This window comes from Carassius gibelio, chromosome A2, assembly GCF_023724105.1.
Source record: "Carassius gibelio isolate Cgi1373 ecotype wild population from Czech Republic chromosome A2, carGib1.2-hapl.c, whole genome shotgun sequence".
Lineage (NCBI taxonomy): Eukaryota > Metazoa > Chordata > Actinopteri > Cypriniformes > Cyprinidae > Carassius > Carassius gibelio.
The window spans coordinates 31,552,816-31,572,361 of record NC_068372.1 but is presented as its reverse complement, the minus strand read 5'-3'; the positions used below and the strand labels follow the sequence as shown (position 1 = coordinate 31,572,361).

Below are 19,546 nucleotides of genomic sequence, written 5' to 3'. Positions count from 1 at the left end.
TATCTGAAGCGTAGCTTCATGGAGATATTTGGATCTTTGCTTCTTTTTGCTCTGCATTGTGTGATGAACACATTTCAAACATTAATATTATATATATACACACACACACACACCTATAAAGCATCACTGACTTTTGCAATATAGACTTTAATAAACAGATATAAAATACTCTATCTGCCCAGATATTTGTCCACATGTAGCAAGTTTACAATACGGGAACAGTGTAAAAAATATTTATGTCACAAAAGATTTTTATTTCAAATAAATGTGGTTGTTTTGAACTTTCAATTCATAAAATTATTCAGAAAAATCTAACGTTTCCACAAAAATATTAATCATGACAAGGGTCAACACTGATAATATATATATTTTTTTTTTTTGAGCATCAAAGCATCATATTATACTGATTTCTGAAGGATCGTGTGACACTGAAGACTGGAGTAATGATGCTGAAAATTCAGCTTTGCATCACAGGAATAAATTGCATTCAAAATTGCAAAAATGTATGATACAGTTTTAACTGAATTTTAAATCCGATAAATGGAGCCTTGGAGAACATTTGAGATGATTTTCAAAAAAAAAAAAAATTGTAACGGAAGTGTAATGGCTGTCGTTTTATGCTGAAACGCTGTTTGTCAGCAAGTTTGGCCAAAGTTTACGAATGTTACTGTGGGCAGAAGTGCATCGAAAGTTTAGCCCGTATGAAATGCACCCACTCCTCTTGCAGAGAGAGAGAGAGAGAGAGATAAAGGTGATGCCCACACAGAATCTAAACGAGAGTTTCACAGAGGATGTACACAAGTGGAAGCAACACATCTCACTTTGTGAGCTGTTTCCTCTGAGGGCAACCGCAGCGGGTCGCATGCTCACCAGCACCAAGAAAACAACTGCAGTAATGACAGATGATAAAGTACTGCTTATTTTCCTCTTAAAGTGTGTTTACAGTACACAGGGCCTGCTAAATCACTAGCCAACATCCTGGGGCTATTGTCCCTTCCAATCGGCTACCAAAATACATCACCGCACTGTCTGATGGGCTTTATACAGGGTTCCCAATCCTTAAAAAGTCTTAAACAGTCGTGTATTTAAGTATTAAATACCTTAAATGGTATAAGTCTCAATTATAATTTCAAGAGGGCTTAAATTTAAGGACGTAAAGAATCTGTGTGTAGCTTAATGTGATGATTATAACCTTCAGAAGGCTATGATTTTATTGAATAAATATGAGCACTTCAAGTCAAAACACAGTGTGACCACATGGGTATCAATGTCTGTTTATTTCGATGGCATTTTCATTTTATCGTCTGTAATACTTGATAAAGCAGCGTTTATGAGCGCAGCACTGCTTTGTGTACAGCCATTACCGTATGATTTCTGATTTCTGTACCGCCTTCATTTACTGGCTCGTTTTCATCATTTTAATTTTAATTCTCAGGCACTGACTCTTTAGCTTTATTGTAGTTCGCTTTATTTCACTTAACGACTTTCAAAAACAACCCGTTTAACACAAAATGTGTTTATTTTGTTTCTCACTATGTATGGGCCACGAGAGAAATATTAAAGGAATAAATGTAAAACCGTAAGCATATGTCGAAGTAGATTCGTGTCTCGTTGAATATGCCGCGTCAGATGCATTGCGTTTTTTTACTTTCACTTTCTGCGTAGTGAATTGAGATGAATACAACTCTTGCACAAAGTTTGTCAAACACGTGCTTGTGTGATATCCACTGGTTTAAAAAAAGAAGTATTTCCAACATTGCAACGCACGCAATTACGAAAACGTACCAAACTTCGACACAGCTGTATTGTATCAAATGTGAACTTTTGTGAACCGTTACACCCCATAAAATATATAATATAATATAATTTGGTTTTAGTTAACTAAGGTGTACACACATGGAATCAAGAAGAAGCAGTTTAGACTTTAAATGATTTGACCTTAATCTTTTAATGTTGTCATGTTTCAGACTAATTTATAACTCTTGTCTGTATTTGCAGGTAATTGGTCTACTAGATGCTTTCTCGCCCGCTACCTGTCTAGCAGGATTCAATGACGTGTGAGTATCTGCTTCATTTCTAAAAGGTGGTCTGACTAAACTTCTTCATAGGCTCTTCAGATTGTCGACTTCTCTGATTTCATCCCTGCATCTAGAACGTACTTCTAGGAAATGTCATTGTAAGAGGTTGCATGTTCTGTGGGGCGTTATGGCTTGCAGGTCTGTGGTTTCTGAGCCATTCTGAGAAACGGCTGGTATGTAGTGGCATAGCTGGCACACCTCAGCAGTGTCCGGGTTTATTAGACATAGTCCTGATGGTGTATTGTGTGCTCACTCGATCTTGAAGCACCTGTTAAATCCAGTTAGTCCAGAGCGATAATCGAAAAACAGCATCGGTTACTTCCTGTCGGGATCTGCCTCGGGAGGGGCGACACGAATTCATCCGCTCAGCATAATTTCCTCATAGGCACATAAGCAATAACCTGTAAAATGCTATTGCCTCATAACATAACTGCCTCTTCAAACAGTCAACACACACAAAAGAGAATAAGAGCACCTTCTGGGAATTATAGATCAAAATTGTCTTTGTAAGAGTTTCATATGAGCTGACGTATTTAAAAATGATTTTTCTCCAATTCACTTTTCTTTAATGCCGGTATCCTTGGAATATTACTTGCATAATACATTATAATTTAGTGTAATTGTAATATGTCAATTTTGTTGTGAATTGTTTCAAAATAATAACTGCAATTAGATGGAATAATTGCAATCAGCCAGTTATTCACATTATTAGCAAAGTTGCGCACTTGCACTGTATTTACACAATCAGTGTTATGAACCACATAAGATTATAAATAAAATACAATTAAGGGCATTAATCAAAGAACCATCTTTACAGAGCTGAGTAAAGATAAAGTAAATTTATTTTTACAATAAATTGTGCCACTTGTAATTATTGTGTAAATGCATTCATGCCACTTCTGAGCAGCATTAATTAGTCTGTGTAAATACACCTAAATGCCTTTAAATAACACCTAAGAGCCAAGTTAATGCTGCTCTGTGCCTGCTTAAAATTTTGTAAAGACGCAGCATGAAAGGTCAAGTTATGCACGTTGTAATTACAATGTAAATTAATGTTTGCCCCCTCTGAGTATCAGTATTACAGTCTGTGTAAAGACACCTAAATGTCACTTAATAACTGCTTCTGTGCCACCTTTGTAAACTAGTTTTGTTAGTGGTTTACCAATGCAATGTAAAAGTTTGAGACCCAATTACTAATCACACAGTCAGGTATGATAATAAAACATGGATCCTGAGTGTGACACCCATTTTTGTGTAGGCTCTTGTTATGTCCAATGTAAAATCTGGGTCATTGACTCAGAAGAATGCTATCATATGTCCATCATCCCATTTTAATTTCAAGGGGCTCTTAAAGGACTTCTTTCATGTGCTGTCCAAATGTTGAGCCCAGTTTCAGTATAGTTTATTTAAGTGGGGTGAGGTCACGACTGCCGGGAGGTGCAGAGGAAGAACGAGCTCCAGTGTGAGTTGTGTTTGGCTGCAGAGAGATTTGAAACAGGAGCTGGGACTTCGGCACACTTACACTGGAGGAAGGGCCTTACTGTGCTTACTGTGCCTTACACTGCAAGATGCATGGAAACAAGAGCTAAGAATACTATAATACTCTATAAATACCCCGGCCCCAAAATCTCATGGAGAATGAGTGGGATAGCAGAGCTCGGGGCAAGAGGGAGGAGCACGTTTCTGAACCGCATGTATCCATATACTTGAGTATCTGCTATGCAAACCTCGCTGATGAAGATTCTGTCTTAACAGAAGGCATTTTCACTACTGTAAGGTTATTTCACCCAGCATGATTGCCTGGAGTGTTGGAAGAGTGCAGAGCAGCAAAGCGCTTGTGATTGTTGAGGTTAATGATCGTGCTCATGGCCGGCTCAGACGAGCTCCCAGCAGTGCCCCGCTGACTCCACACCAGTCCCATTCCACCCTTCCCATCTGTGCACGGACAAGATAATTGGTTGTGCTAGCTGTCATTCTGGACTAGCGATCCACTGAATTTATTGTTATTTTTTTACCCAAATACCAGGATCAATATTGAAGCCTCTCTGTCTCATAGTTTTTAATCTGGAGTGGGGCTGGTAAAGAGGAAACCGTATTAAAGAACAGTATTAAGATTGGCTGCTTTAGAACATTGATTTTGAAACTTGTAAATCCATTAGAATCATTAGAAGACAGAATATTGATTCATATATGAAGAGATTTTCAAGTGCACCTCTAGTTTTCTCTTCCTCTTCTCTAAAGCAGTGCAGCATGGCCCCGCCCCCTTTGCTGTGATCATGTGATGTCACAAACCCGTGAAGTAACTTCTTGTAGTCCCTACGCATTGAACTTTCAGCTTCATAACTTTGCAGATATTGTTTATGCTCAAACACCAACATTACACACTAACTAATGTGGACCGTATAAAGTTGACATAAAAACTGATATCTCTAAAACATTTTAGCCTTAAATCAGAAATTGTTTTTTGGCTGAATAATCTTGGTTACCAGAATTTGGTTGCACCACTTAACAGGACTGATGGGTTAATGCTGTACTGTTTAACAGGTATCTGGTGACCCACCTCATGGGAGCAGACCTCAATAATATCGTCAAGTGCCAGAAGCTGACAGATGATCACGTCCAGTTCCTCATTTATCAGATCCTGCGAGGCCTGAAGGTTAGGCCCAACCCACTGTTTTCACTTCCACTTGGTTTTAATTGCTCAATGTAATGGGGGCCTAAATTAATATTTATAATAAGATCTGCCTCTATCCAATCAACAAGCGATGGACAGAAATTACCCCCCTACTATTTTATCATGTTCAATAATCTTTTTCACTCAGATATGTCACAACACAGAAGAAAAGACCTGTCATGTTACTCTGTGACCTTAAGTTAACCTTTTTTTTTCTTTTAATGCTTCATCATTCACTGCACACTTGCTATAGTTCACTCTCTCTGATGTTAAAGTAAAAGATTGTGTAGAATGCTGTGTTTGTAGTGTATGAGCTAGAGTATGAAGGACTGTGTTGATTTGAAGTGTGCTCCACTTAGACGTCTGGTCTTCAAGTGACTGCTTCTCATTGATCTCTGTATTTGACTGAAGTGAGTTCATCTGTCTTTCTCTCTGCAGTATATTCACTCAGCAGACATCATCCACAGAGTGAGTAGACCACACTTTCTGTTCATTACATCATTTATTTATGAGCAGTGTGGGGTTATTACTTTTAAAATAGTCTCTGGTGTTGTTTCAGTGTCATATTTTGGAAGCTAATTTTTTTATTTATTTTTTTATAATCCAGATATTTTATTAAATATTAAAGTTTTTTTTTTTTGTAAATTTTTATGACAGTATTTTATAACACCTTTCATAATAAAATATTTAGAGTCCTTACTTTAGAAATTCACTTCAGTGTTTAATATATTCAATTTTATGCTGAATCACTTAAAAAAATTGTTCAATCAAAAATGAGAATTTGTTGAAAATTACTCACCCTCAGTCATGTCCGTAGCCAGGCTTTGAAAATTAGTGAGGTCCAGGGGGTTAAATTAATAACCCCCTTATTATAGAATTGTGCTATAATAACCCCTATAAATACAACTTAATTATATACGTTACTCTAACACTTGAAAAGAGACAGAAATGTAGATGTTTTTAGAGGGATGCTCATTTTTAAATTATACCCCATTTATTGCATAAAAAATTTGTAATTTATAATTTTATCAGTTATTTGTTATTCATGCACCAATACATATTACTCACCAAACGTGTTATTTTCGGATAGTCAAGATTATAAAAGACAACACCTGCCAGTCAGTTCCAGTGGTGCAGAAGGTAAAGCGTGACACATATATTTTAACGTGTTCGACCCGGGTTCGAATCTGCCTTTTTGGCAAAAAGATTTCTCCCTTTTAAAATTTCAGATCACATCAGAAAAGCATTTATTTTCAATGAAAATTAAGTAGATAATCAAAAAGTTAAGGGTAGATGTAGGGAGGGCTTTATTGTCCAGTAAGGTGGCATCCATTAAATTAGACTCAATAAGTTATTATTTCATAATGTACTACAATACTGAGGTGCAGGTTATTGCCACTATTTGCAGTAAGTAGTATAAATAGCAGAAAATCCTGCTATTTTAATATAGTATGAATATAATCTATAGATATTTGCACTTAGTGTAAATAGCCACTGCATTTTTTGATTACTGGCAGACAAATGTCGGCGATGCTATGTTGCCAGATGTTGCTATAAAAATAAACAGAAACTTATAAATAAATAAAATAACAATTATTTCATATATTTTGGAAATTAGATCAGGTAAAGTTATCGCTGATCCTACAACGCAACTTCCCACTTTATTAACTTTCTAAAGTGTCAAATTAAGTGGAAATAATAGCTGGATCTGGCAACAGCGTCTCACGCTCTCATTCGCTCACAACTAACTGTAAACTTGTTCACTTCAGAAGCGTCTCCCAGCGTTTGTTTTCATACCATGGACACTGAATCATACATCCAGACATTCATATGAGGAGTTTAGCTGCAAATTATTCAATCAGAGAACAAATTTATTTTCGAACATGACAAATTTACCGAGGTCCTCATAGCTGGCTACGGCCATTCCCTCAGGCCAACCAAGATGTAGATGAGTTTGTTTCTTCATCAGAACATATTTAGAGAAATGTACAATTCCGTCACTTGCTCACCAGTGGATCCACTGCAGTGAATGGGTGCCGTCAGAATGAGAGTCCAAACGTATTGATCACAGTAATCCACACCACTCCAGTCTTATCCAGTTTTATTGCAGGTTTTGCACAGATCTGGTTTTACGGTCTCCTCTGCACAAACTTAGAATTAAGGTTATTTCTGACATGATTTTAGCTCCACAGGATGCTTTTTATTAGTGCATGATGACCCTTTGTATGAAAACATTATGAAAAGTCAAAGTAATTCTGACTTATATTATCTATCTGTTCATCTTTTCCCATAATACAGGATCTTAAACCCGGTAACTTGGCTGTAAACGAAGACTGTGAACTTAAGGTGAGAGCAAGCTTGCACTTATTGCCAAGATCTCTGCCATCATCATCATCATCATCTGATGCTTTTTCCACTGTGACATCTGTTATTATTATCTTCTGTTGACCAACCGTGGGTTTATAGTCGGGCAAACACTGAGGCACACAGTGTAATATGAGTGCTGATAAGTGTAGTTTAAGGCTAATGCTTACTCTGATATCTGTGCTCAGATTCTGGACTTTGGGCTGGCCCGGCTGACTGATGATGAAATGACGGGATACGTTGCCACCCGATGGTACCGTGCCCCAGAGATCATGCTCAACTGGATGCACTACAACATGACAGGTCAGAAACTGCATTCACAAATCACTTCACTGGCTAAAAAAGATGGAAATAATGCAGGCTGGGATTTTATATTATTCATGAGGATATGATTGAATGTTTATGGGCAGTGTTATTGGTTGTATTATTTTTCTCCTGCTCATGCAGTCTTAATCACATTAGCAAAAATGCTTATACTTTATACCACAATATTGCATATGTAGTTTTATTGGGTAAATTCTTATTGATCAATTTCTTGATTCACATTGATACATTTTCTGCACCGCTAGGAATTTTTTTGTATGTTTGTAGATTATATTACAGATTAAACTTGATAAAGGATAAAACTTGAAATTGTTAAATCAGTTAATTAATAAATAGGGCTTTGCAAAAAATCGAATGCGATTTTCATGCACATTTCATCAGTAAAGACGCTCCTGTAATTAGAAGTATATCTCCAGCACGTGTGTTCAGATCAGGGTTGCCAGGTTTTCACAACAAATCCTGCCCTGTTGCTCCTCAAAACTAGTCCTAGAACCTAAAACGATTCCAGGAGGTTCCCAGATAAAAAAAAAAAATTGTTTCCCAGGGTTAAAATATATATATATAAAAAATAAAAGTATTTTAGGGGCTAAATATCACGTTATTGTGGTTGCTTCGAACCGCGGACATGAAAAACAACCTCAGACTTGGCAACACTGTTTCAGGTGGAGCGGCAGTTACTACAAAGAGCGTAGTCTACCAACAACTAACACAAAATTGCTTTCAAAAATCGACAAAGAATCGCCTGCGATTTTAAAATCGATTTTGTGTAGATTGTCAGTGAATTACGGCTCTGTGTAGTAAATGCTAACCAATGTTGTCAAGTCTGTGGTTGTTTTCATGTCTACGGGTCGAAGCGCCAAAAAAAATGTGAATTTTACCAAGGCAATCATGTCATAAAACTTACATTTTAACCCCAGGAAGCAATTTTTTATCGGGGAACCTCCTGGAAACGCGATTGGGCTAGTTTTAGACTAGTTTTGAGAAACAACTGGGCAGGATTTGTTGTGAAAACCTGGCAACCATGATCTGAAACGCACGTGCTGGAGATATACTTTTATTTACAGGAGCGTCTTTACTGATGAGATGTGCATGAAAATCACATTCGATTTTTTGCACAGCCCTATTAATAAATTATTAGGTATGCAACTTTGTAATAACTTGTGGAAATAAGAAATGTTGTCTTTGAAGTTCTAATTGACTGAAACTACAAAAATGAAAGCGTATAAATTATATAATGCCATTTGAATAATAGTATAAGAATAATTGAAAATTAATGCACATTGCAGCTGATTCACCTTACATTTGGATATTTCTTAATAATGCAATGTTCCATTGTCCATTATTCCCTACCTGGGTGGTTTTTTTGTTTTTGTTTTCTTGTTAAAATAACATGCACTGATGAATTTTACATGGTAGGACTAGGGGCATTTAAAGGCATAGTTCACCCAAAAATGGTTTGTTCCAAACCTGTATGGAAAAGTTGAACACAAAAGGAGATATTTTGACAGTTGTTGGCCCCCATTGACTTCCATAGTATGGAAAGAAATACTATGAACGTCAGTGTGCACAATAAACTGTTTGAATACCCTCATTCTTCAAAATTTCTACGTTTGTGTTCAACATAAGAAAGAAACTCTCACAGGTTTAGAACAACGTGAGGATGAGTAAATTATAACAACTTACATTTTGGGGTGAACTATCCCTTTAAGAAAACGGATATTGTTTTGTCTTTAACAGAGTGTATGTTGCTTCAGTGAATGAGAAGAGGGTTTGTGTTTTGTGTTGTAGTGGACATCTGGTCGGTGGGCTGCATAATGGCTGAGCTCCTCACAGGACGGACCCTGTTTCCCGGCACTGATCGTATCCTTTCCCCTTCATTCAACCCCTGCCCCAAATCTCTCTTTCTGGAAATACCCTTTATATGTTTGCCATTTTTGGCATGCATTGCCCGATCCCTCCCTCCCTCTTTGCAAGTGTGAAAAAGACACCTACGCATGTCAGCCGGATCTAATTCATAGAGAGGCAGCGATCCTGAGAGGAATGAGTCAGCTAGAGTCGTTCCCGCTGCCTCCCAGTGAGTCACACTGCCTGATGGTCCTGTTGACAAAAAACATGAACTTTGCTTGGTCTTAAAGGACAAAGCACAGCGTGCGCCGCTCTGGGAATCTTAATGATTTGCTGCTTCTGTTCTAGTGAGCGGAGGTCGTCGAATCATACCCACTGTGAAAAACACAACACGCTCATACATTACATTCAGAACACGTTAAACAGGGTCCTGGCCTTTCGAGGGAGGAAGTGTGATCTGCATTTCAAGGAAGCCTGTGAAAAACTAGATTAGGATAAAGTAGTTGTTTGGTTGCCAAGACATGCAGATTATCAGCTTGCTTTGTGCATTTGTCTTTTTGTGTGTGTTTGTCTCCAGCTTGGATTTAACAGAAAACCACTGATCTATATAATGACGGGATGGTTACACTTTATTTTAAGGTGTTCTTGTTACAGTGTAATTAAGGACTGAGTAATATTAATGAACTACATGCACTAACTATATGATTAGTGTTAAGATGAGGTTTTAGTTTAGGGATAATTGCATGTAATTATGCATAATTTATTGTAATTATAATAGTAAGTACATATAACTTGTAATTGGGACACCTTAAAATAAAATGTTACCGACTCATTGCATTCTAAACTGCCTATAGACTAGATACCACCCGAAGTGCTTAAGTGGCCATATTACTATTCCCTAACAGCAGAGGACATCACTGACTGACAGGGATATAACCTTGACCTTAAAGGGATAGTTCACCCAAAAGTGAAAGTTCTGTCATTATTACTCACCCTCATGTCGTTCCAAACCCGTAAGACCTTCATTCATCTCTGGAACACAAATTAAGATATTTTTGATGAAATCTGAGAGCTTTCTGACTTTCCCATAGACAGCAATGTAATTATCACGATCAAGGCTCAGAAATATAGCAAGGAGATCATTAAAATAATCCATGTGTCATCAGTGGTTCAACCATAATTTTATGAAGCTTCAAGAATAGTTTTGTGCACAAAGAAAACAAAGATAAAGACTTTATTCAAGAAAGCGCCATTTTGGAGACAACGTTTTGGAGACACCCTACACAGATACGCTGTTTACGCTCTGATCTAAACATTGTTTATGTATGTGATGCTCTTCAAAACTGTACTTTAGGGTGATGCTGTACACTGATGACTTGGGTAACATATCCAACATAATGGATGGTTTCTTTTCGTACATAATTATGCATTAAACATAAACACACATCTGGTATTAGTGTCAGAAATCGATTAAAATACTTTATTTTTCAGACTATAAGTCGCACCTGAGTATAAATCGCATCAGTCCTAAAATACGTCATGACGAGGAGAAAAACATATGTAAGTCGCACTGGACTATAAGTTGCATTTATTTAGAACCTAGAACCAAGAGAAAACATTACCATCTACATACGCGAGAGGGCTGTAGACGGTTCATGTCAAATTAATTTTGATAAATAAGTCGCACCTGACTATAAGTCGCAGGACCAGCCAAACTATGAAAAAAGTGCGACTTATAGTCCGGAAAATACGGTAGATACGATACAAGCATCTGGTACTATATTGCACTACATTGTCTTGAAATTCAAAGGTTACCATGCATTATCATGGAAATTAAGCTTAATGTTTTAAATCCTTAGCTTATGTACTCAGCGTTACTTTTCTGAAAAAGTTATGATGAGTGTGTTTTATTTCCCGATTAAGCAACATCTACTTCATACTCTTTTAAGATCGCCCACATTCTGTGGCATTTCACTATGTAGGAGAAATGTTATGTATACATTGAATTATTAATTTAATCAATTAATTTTGAATCAAACTTCATGCTTCAAATTGCATGCTGTTAACACGCTTAAGACGTTTGCATTTGTAAGAATGTGCTTCTGATATAAAAATACTGACTCTTTATGTATTTTTCTCATAAAAAATATAAAATTTCCTATTAACTCAGTAGAATGTTTGGAATACTAGGAAATTCCAATATGGCAGCTCGGTGGTGTCAGGAGTAGTGCTGTCAAACGATTAATCGCGATTTATTTGCCTTTTTTTTGTTAGTCGTTTTTGGAGCATGACAGCCCCTGAGCCATTTACTTTCATTGTAAAAAAAATGAGCAGCTTATAATTTCTCCAAAATATCTCTTTTAGTGTCTTGAACAGCATGAGAGTGAGTAAATGAAAATTTTTGGCTACACTATGCCTTTAAATCCACACACAAAAAAATATTTTGAAGTGTGCACACACAGTATACTTTGAAGCACTTAGTCTAGCATGTAATTGCTGAATGTTGACTTGCAGCATTTAAGCATGTTTCTGACTGCATGAATTAACTACCCTAATCTGTCATCTACTTGCTTGCAAACACTGTTCAGCCAACTTTTGACTTCTCTTTTTTCATGATTGTGATTTTTAGTAGCATCCGCCAATCTTTGCAAGATTTGAACAGAAGTCCGTGTGGATCTGCACATGAGTGTAGAACTAGGCCACTTTGCCGCAGCTCACACCTGCATGTCACATTCACGTGTTGAACATATTCTTACTTTTTCACTGACTACATTTACAGGCATAGGAATATTCCTATATTAATCAGAATTTGATCATATTCTGATTATGCTGATTATCATGGAAGAATATTACAGTTTTATAAACAATGAAAATGCATTAAGTGTAACAAGGTTAAGCCAATATTTTGGTTTCTAGAAATCTGCATGAATTCATAAAAATTTTGGATTGTGTAAAAATAAAACATTTTTTATTTTTGGAATATCCTCCAAATCTAATTATATATTTTGCTTTTATGTGTTATATCTTGATGAAAGGTAATTCTCGGTGATATTACTGTAGGGTTCTGAAAAATTAATTGATGAAATACACTTTTGAAGATAGGAATTATTATTATTTATTTTTTTATTAAGTCTCTTCTGTAAACCAGTGTTAATTTTGACAGGCATTTTTGACTTATCTTGACACGAAAATGCTTAATAGTCTTATTCACATTTTAGTCATTTGAGTCTTTAATAGTTTACCAACAAAAGTAATTGAATTTTTTTTCTCAACGTTTTTTCATTACTTTTTCGTCACATTGTAATCACAGACTTTTATTTTGGTAGCTACTTTATATTTAGTCTTCAAACTAAAAGTCACAAATTCTTCAGACCAAAATCAATTAAACTTATGAGAAACTTGAATCAAGGATTGAATTTGGGAAAACTTGAATAAATTATGATGTCTTTTTTGGCCTTGTTGACAGTTAATGTTCTTGTTAACGGAGACACGGCATACATTTCGTCATCATTTTTTATCATCAGATATTAGTTTTAGCTCGTCAACGTTCGTCTTGGTCACAGAAGAACTATTCGTTCACGAATATTTTTCGTAGTCGTCTTCGTTGAACAATACGTTTCTGAGAATATTAGCTTAATCCAAATATGGACCGCAATCAGTAGATTTGCGTGCAAATGTGGTCAGTGTCATGTTCACATCTGTCTGACACACTGTTGCATTAAGTCAGATTTTGTCTTCTGCAAGTGTATTTCAGTCAGGTAAGTTTGCTAGCTTACATCTGCTCTGCCAACTACCTGAGAAGTGAGCTCCATGCATTGTTTTTGCAGAGTGCATGTCACTCAACCAATCATGGCTCAGTTTTATTTCTCTCTTTGTGCCGTTTTTATTCTTTTGTTAAAACAAAATTATTACTGTTTTTGTTTTCCTTTTCCCCAGTCCCTGCTTTCATAGTCACCCCGTTCCCTGCATTTTCCTTTATTTTGCTTTTAAAGATATTGATCAGTTGAAGCTTATCTTGATGCTCGTCGGACCCCCAGAGCCAGAGCTCTTGATGAAAATCTCTTCAGAGTCTGTGAGTTTGACTCTCTCGGAGTCCTAATGCCGACATGGCCATCCTTTCTGCTTGCTTCAGTCACTCATGTCGCATCATTTTTTCCCCTTGCTTACTCACTTGCATGAACTACTACTTATGCAATCATCTTAAAATAGACCGTAGTAGTCAGATTGCTGGCAGATGATTTTGCAAAATCAGCCCACGCTTAAGGATGTAAAGCAATGCTCGCTCTTCTGCGTCCGGCACTTCCTGTGTCTTTATCAACACTAGACTGATTCACATGGGATGCGTGGGTCTTATCTAACATATGTGTTGCTCCTCCTCTTCTTCCTGTCCTGTTTTCCCCTTCTCGGCAACAAGCCGCAATGTAAAGCAAACCGATTGCTCGCATTGTTTTCCTGTTTTCCCACTCATATTTGTGAGTGTATTTTATCGTACACCCCTTGACCTGGGTTCCCCAAGATATAAACCAGCTTCAGCAGATAATGCGCCTGACGGGAACCCCGCCGACCTCTCTAATAAGCAGGATGCCGAGCCACGAGGTGAGAATGTGGCAGAAAATCCTCCAGACACGGGCCGCTCTGAGACGAGTGACTAGGTTTCCCCATGTGACTCTTTTCTATTTGCATTGGTCTTTTTTTTTTTTTTTCAAACCCCTCTCAACCTCCCTCTTTTCCAACTACTGCCTGCTTTTCGTTTGCAGCACGTCTGACCTAATTTCCAGCCACTGCAGTTTTAGGGTTTACAGTGAGTTCAGACTGCTTGAGCTCTAACATACTACAGTCAATGTTTCGTGCAGTAAACAAAAGCCATGTTTGTTTAACCTGCAGTCGCTCTGGTGCCTATTATTTGAGGTCAAGATAGAGATTAACATTCCAGAAGAAATATAATGTTTCTGGAAGAACAGACATTGGCCCAAAAAACATTGTCACATTTTAACAGTGTGAAGAGTCCCATTGCATTAGATATAAAATATTAATGGCATTTATATACTTATGTGACCCTGGATCATAATATACACTGGATGGGTCAAAATGATTGATTTTTCTTTTATGCCAAAAATCATTAGGATATCAAGTAAAGTGTTCCATGGAGATATTTTGTAAATTTCCTACCGTAAATTAATTTCTGATTAGTAATGTGCATTGCTAAGGACTTCATCTGGATGACTTTAAAGGCAGTTTTTGCTCAATATTTAGATTTATTTTTTAAATAGTTGTATTTCGGCTGAATGTTGTCCTATTCTAACAAACCATACATCAATTGAAAGCTTAGTTATTCATCTCTCATATAATGTCTAAATCTCAATTTAAAAAAATGACCATTATGACAGGTTTTGTCGTCCAGGGTCACATATGGATTCATTTTGCACTAAATAATTTAAGCTAAGATTAATTCTTAATCTCAACAGAACGCTGCAGAGATGACAGATTTTTGTAGGCCAGGCTTGAAGTTTCCCTCGACAAAAACCCAATGATTATTGCTGAAAATAAGCTTTGTGACCGACAATAGTTTATTATTGTTACATGTTTTGTTTATAATCTTCACAAATGAAGCTTTAAATACAATCAGAAGTAAAAATCGAAATGAACTTCACCAAAGATCCATGACATCACCACCATTAAACCCTTTCAGTCTTCGTTATAGAAACATTTGCTCTGAAAGTTGAGTAGATGGCGTTTAAAGCCGTTGAGAGCCTCTGTAGTCCCATCAACCACCTTTTTTAAGCCAAGGATAAATTCACAGGGTTTTACTGATGGATTTCATGTTGAAGAGTAAATTCTGTAAATATCTTCATCTTGCATAAACCCAATAATTACATATCATTTTGACCTTATTTCAGCCATTTAAAAACCCCAGTGGCTTCAGGACGATGGATCCATGAGTGCTAACATGCTCATTTGTTTCACATGTTTTGGTCTACAGAAATATGTCATCCGTGCAGCACTCTAGATGTTTTTTTTTCTTAGCTGTCTTTGTTTGCTCTTCTTTGTCCTGGATTTAGTCCTTATTTTGACTATAATTCCTTATTTTAATCAACAGGCCAGGAACTACATCAATTCTCTTCCTTATATGCCCAAGAGGAACTTCGCAGATGTGTTTGTTGGTGCAAACCCAATGGGTAACAATTCTGGCTTTATTTCCCATCACCTAGACCTCTTTCAGAACCGGCCAGAAGAAGAGCTGAGCAATAACACTGAATTACTGTTTAATGAAATCATTTATTATTTCTAGTCAGAAATCATGAAGTTAATAACAATTATATCATTTTTGACAGCCTTCGTTTATAACTTCTATAAATAAGTCTGATTTTTATTTTAAACTTAAATTAAATGTAAAAAATAAAGGAAATGTCTTATATATAATATATATATATAATACTACATTAATTTGATTAGTGACAGTAAAATTGTATACATTTTCTTAAAAATAAGCAACTTTCTATTTAAACTATTTTCAACATTGATGATGATAATAATAAATGTAATATTTTTTTTTTTTTCAAATCATCATATTATACTGTTTTCTGAAGGATCATGTGACTGAAGACTGGAGGAATGATGCTGAAAATTCAGCTTTGCATCAAAGAATAAATTATATTTTAAAACATATTCAAATAGAAAACAGTTTCTTTACATTATAATAATATTTGTTTTGTTTTGCATAAACCATTCAAAACCATTAGTAAAAATGATAAGTCTACAAAAATATTTGTTTAATTAGTTTTTTTTTTGTAAAGTGAGAGTATATAAGCTTTAAAAAAATAAAAAATGATAATATCATTTAATAGTTTTACAAAAACATGTTTTCATAATGTCACAATATTTCTCACACAGTATAAATTGCTTGCATAGTTAGCTGCGAATATAAGTTTTTGAGGCCCTGCCTGTGTTATCTGTTTCAGCTGTGGACCTGCTGGAGAAGATGCTGGTTCTGGACACAGATAAACGGATAACCGCGTCGCAGGCTCTCGCGCACCCGTACTTCTCCCAGTACCACGACCCGGACGACGAGCCCGAGGCAGAGCCCTACGACCAGAGCTTCGAGAGCCGCGACCTGGACATCGAAGAGTGGAAACGTGAGCCTGCACTGTTTCGCTCTGCCATGCAACAGTTGTGCTTGTCGTCAGCGCTTTTTAACAGACGGTGTGTGTCCGCAGGGCTCACGTATGAAGAGGTGATCAGCTTCGAGCCTCCCGTGTTCGACGGAGACGAGATGGAGTCGTGAAGGCCGCTCCACCTCCAGGACCTTCATCCAGACAGGAAAAGGACATTCAAGTGCCTGCCATCATCCAGTGCTGGCTTCCTCGTGATCTGAGACCGTTCATCCATGCCTTCATACACACTCTGTCAAATAAGGGGGAAGAAAAAACATGCAAACTTTTAAAACAGGACAGAGAGAATGGTAGGCTTTGAGTCCTGTAGGTTAAAGCTCACATAATGTCTTCATTTACTTGCCTCGTGTTTTTCTAAACCTGTGTGAGTTTCTTTCATCTGTTGAATACAACAGAAGATATTTTGAAGAATGTTGTTAACCAAACAGTTTCCGGTAGCCATTGACCTTCATAGTATTATTGGAAGTCAATGGCTATTGGCAACTGTTTAGTCACTCATACATGATTGGAACGACTTTTAGGGTGAGAAAATGACAACATTTTCAAATTTTGGGGTAACTATCCCTTTAACGACTTTCTTGGACAGAACACACACACACACACACACACACACAAAAAACAATCAGTCAAATTCAAAAGTGCATTTTAATCTCAAAGTTTCATATTCTTTCTTTGGGGAAGCAAGAAAATTATCTCCGGACTCCGCTTGTAGCCTACACAGTAGATAAAGGCCAGAAAAACTCAAGTACTGTCAGAATACTAAGTTTTAGATATGTAAATAAAATGGCACTGCTGTACATAAATGACAACCAACAGTTCTCTTCAGTGTTTGCAGCCACGCGTCACAGAATGTGATCTGCATTATAAATAACAAACGAACGAGCTCAAGAGTGAAAGCTGTCTGCTAAAGAGAACGAAACTGTTATTTAGTGCTCCGTGTAGAATGTAAACGGAAGAGTAAATCTAGACGTAGTGTTCTTCTGTCGGTCTCTGACAATAATAGATCACACCGACACAATTCATGCTCTTTACATGAATGAATGCAGATATGCTTGTTCTGAAAATTTATTGGGAAATATAAAAAAAAAGAAATATGTGGTGGGTCAGTGCTAAAGTGAGAATATAAAATTACTCACAACTTTTTTACATATAAAATATTACGGGTGAATCTCACGAAACCTCTCCAGAACATGGCCAGATCATAGTCAACTACAAAATCAGAAGAAAATTGTATTTTAAATATAGAGAAAAATGTTTTGCATAAAGTTAATAATTATGTTTTAACAATCACTAATTGTTTTTTACATTATTATTTATATATTAATGATTTGTTCCGTACTAACATACATTACCATAATGCAGAAAAATGAAAACAATTCTCATTTCTGTATATTTGTTGTACGTTTTTTTTTTTTTTTTTTATATATATATATATATTGATCTGAATTTAAAAATTGTAAATATAATCAAGTCAAAATGTCAAGGTAGATAGGCTAACTTTTCTTACTTTTTACTATCTGTAAAAATATTTTCGTTGTATTTCTGAGTTTGTGGTGAAATGCGGTTTGGACATGTTTTTGACTGGTTTTTGTGTGATTGACTCTTGTTAGCTGCCTGATTTTCTGCCAGTTCTTCAAACGCTTGCTGTTCTCTTCACTTGTTGAAGGAACTGATGCTTTAGCTACACTAGAGCATAGTTTCTCCCCTCTTTAATGTATTATTTATGTAAATTGGGAGAAATTGGTTTAAAATAGGGATCTAGTTGATTAACAGAACAGCTCCACGAGTGAGACAGTTGCATTATGGTCCACAATAAAATATAGTTCCCCTTTATTTTTGCTTGCACTGGGAAAGATGTTCAGCCAGACAGTTCATGTTTGCAAAAGTGAAAGAACCTGAGCCAATATTCAGCTTTTCTGTTCATCACGATGATCTTAATCTAACAGCCCAGACAGAAGAATGACTTGTCAGATATGTGTTTTCTCAAGCACAGCCGGGCGTCTAACTTATTGTATCAGTTGTTAAGGATTATTTTTAAAGTGTTTTCTTTTTCACTGTATATCATCACTTGATTTTATGCAGCAATAAAATGATTTTCTGTGTTTAGCATGTATTATATGTGGGGGTTGTTGGTTTGTTTGTATGCACATTGAAAAATCACTAACCGTGTCAATCAGTGGTGCAACAAGCAGTAAAATCATTTAAACCTGGTTTATACTTCATTTTGTTGCATGGAATCCATTTTTCATGGAAAAGAAATTACTGTATGTCCTTTTTGTGCATTTAACCGGCTTTTCTTCATTCACACACAAGTTTTGTGGTCTGTGAACCTCCACTGCTGAACAGGAATATGGGCAAATAGTTTGCACAACACTCATTATTTGATATGTCTTTTGCGAAAAAAAAGTAATAATGAAAAAAGGAATAATGTAAAGTTGCGTCAGTGCACACTATTTTTAGAAAAACACTGCCACCAAGTGGTAATTCCTCATAATACACGCTCAAAATGCCTGAAGTGTAAAATAATTTTGTTACATAATATATAGGCTGTTGCAGATTACCGCAACCCACACCGCAATTCTTAATTTATGAGTCACAATTTAGCTCAGTAAACTCATCAACGGAGTAAAATAATGTGATAGACCTGTAAAAAATGTATGCAGAGGAACATACAAGATAAGTCTTCAATTAACTCATCACTTCTTGTCAGTTTGTGACAACGTGCCCCAATAGCAGAGCGTGCATGCTGGGATTGCATTGTGTAAATCCTTACAGGAAACTGCACTGATTGACAATGATAATGATTCAGAAAAATAGCTGAATTATGAAATACTGTTAAACACACACAGCATTGAATATATGTATATGGTGCTATACTTGTTCAAAAGTTAATTTTTTCTTATTGAAATGTATGTATTATATTTTAGTTTGATCACGTATTTCTATTTTTAAGGTAGTTAATTACATTTATGGAATAGCTATAATACATTTGTAATTTGGTATTTTTTTTTTTTTTTTAAACATAGGTGGCAGATAATTGCTGAAGTAAAAAAAAAAAAAGACCAAAAATGTTTAAGAAGTTGTTATAAAAA

At 36.2% G+C, this 19,546-nt stretch overlaps 1 protein-coding gene across 2 annotated transcripts; it reads left to right on the top strand.

Moving 5' to 3' along the window:
• The first annotated feature begins 1,928 nt into the window (after positions 1–1,928).
• On the top strand, positions 1,929–18,567 carry LOC127939204 (mitogen-activated protein kinase 14B-like). Of its 2 annotated transcripts, none has more exons than XM_052536110.1 (10): positions 1,929–2,057; positions 4,623–4,734; positions 5,191–5,220; positions 7,051–7,098; positions 7,305–7,419; positions 9,229–9,300; positions 13,278–13,357; positions 15,383–15,461; positions 16,245–16,418; positions 16,500–18,567. In XM_052536110.1, exons 1-10 carry the CDS (start codon positions 1,951–1,953, stop codon positions 16,565–16,567), a joined length of 885 nt encoding a protein of 294 aa, XP_052392070.1. In that variant the 5' UTR covers positions 1,929–1,950; the 3' UTR covers positions 16,568–18,567. The 2 variants fall into 2 exon arrangements, with proteins under 2 accessions (XP_052392070.1, XP_052392069.1); XM_052536109.1 differs by lacking the exon at positions 13,278–13,357 and adding an exon at positions 13,802–13,881 and having other exon boundaries at positions 1,930–2,057.
• Positions 18,568–19,546: the final 979 nt, after the last annotated feature.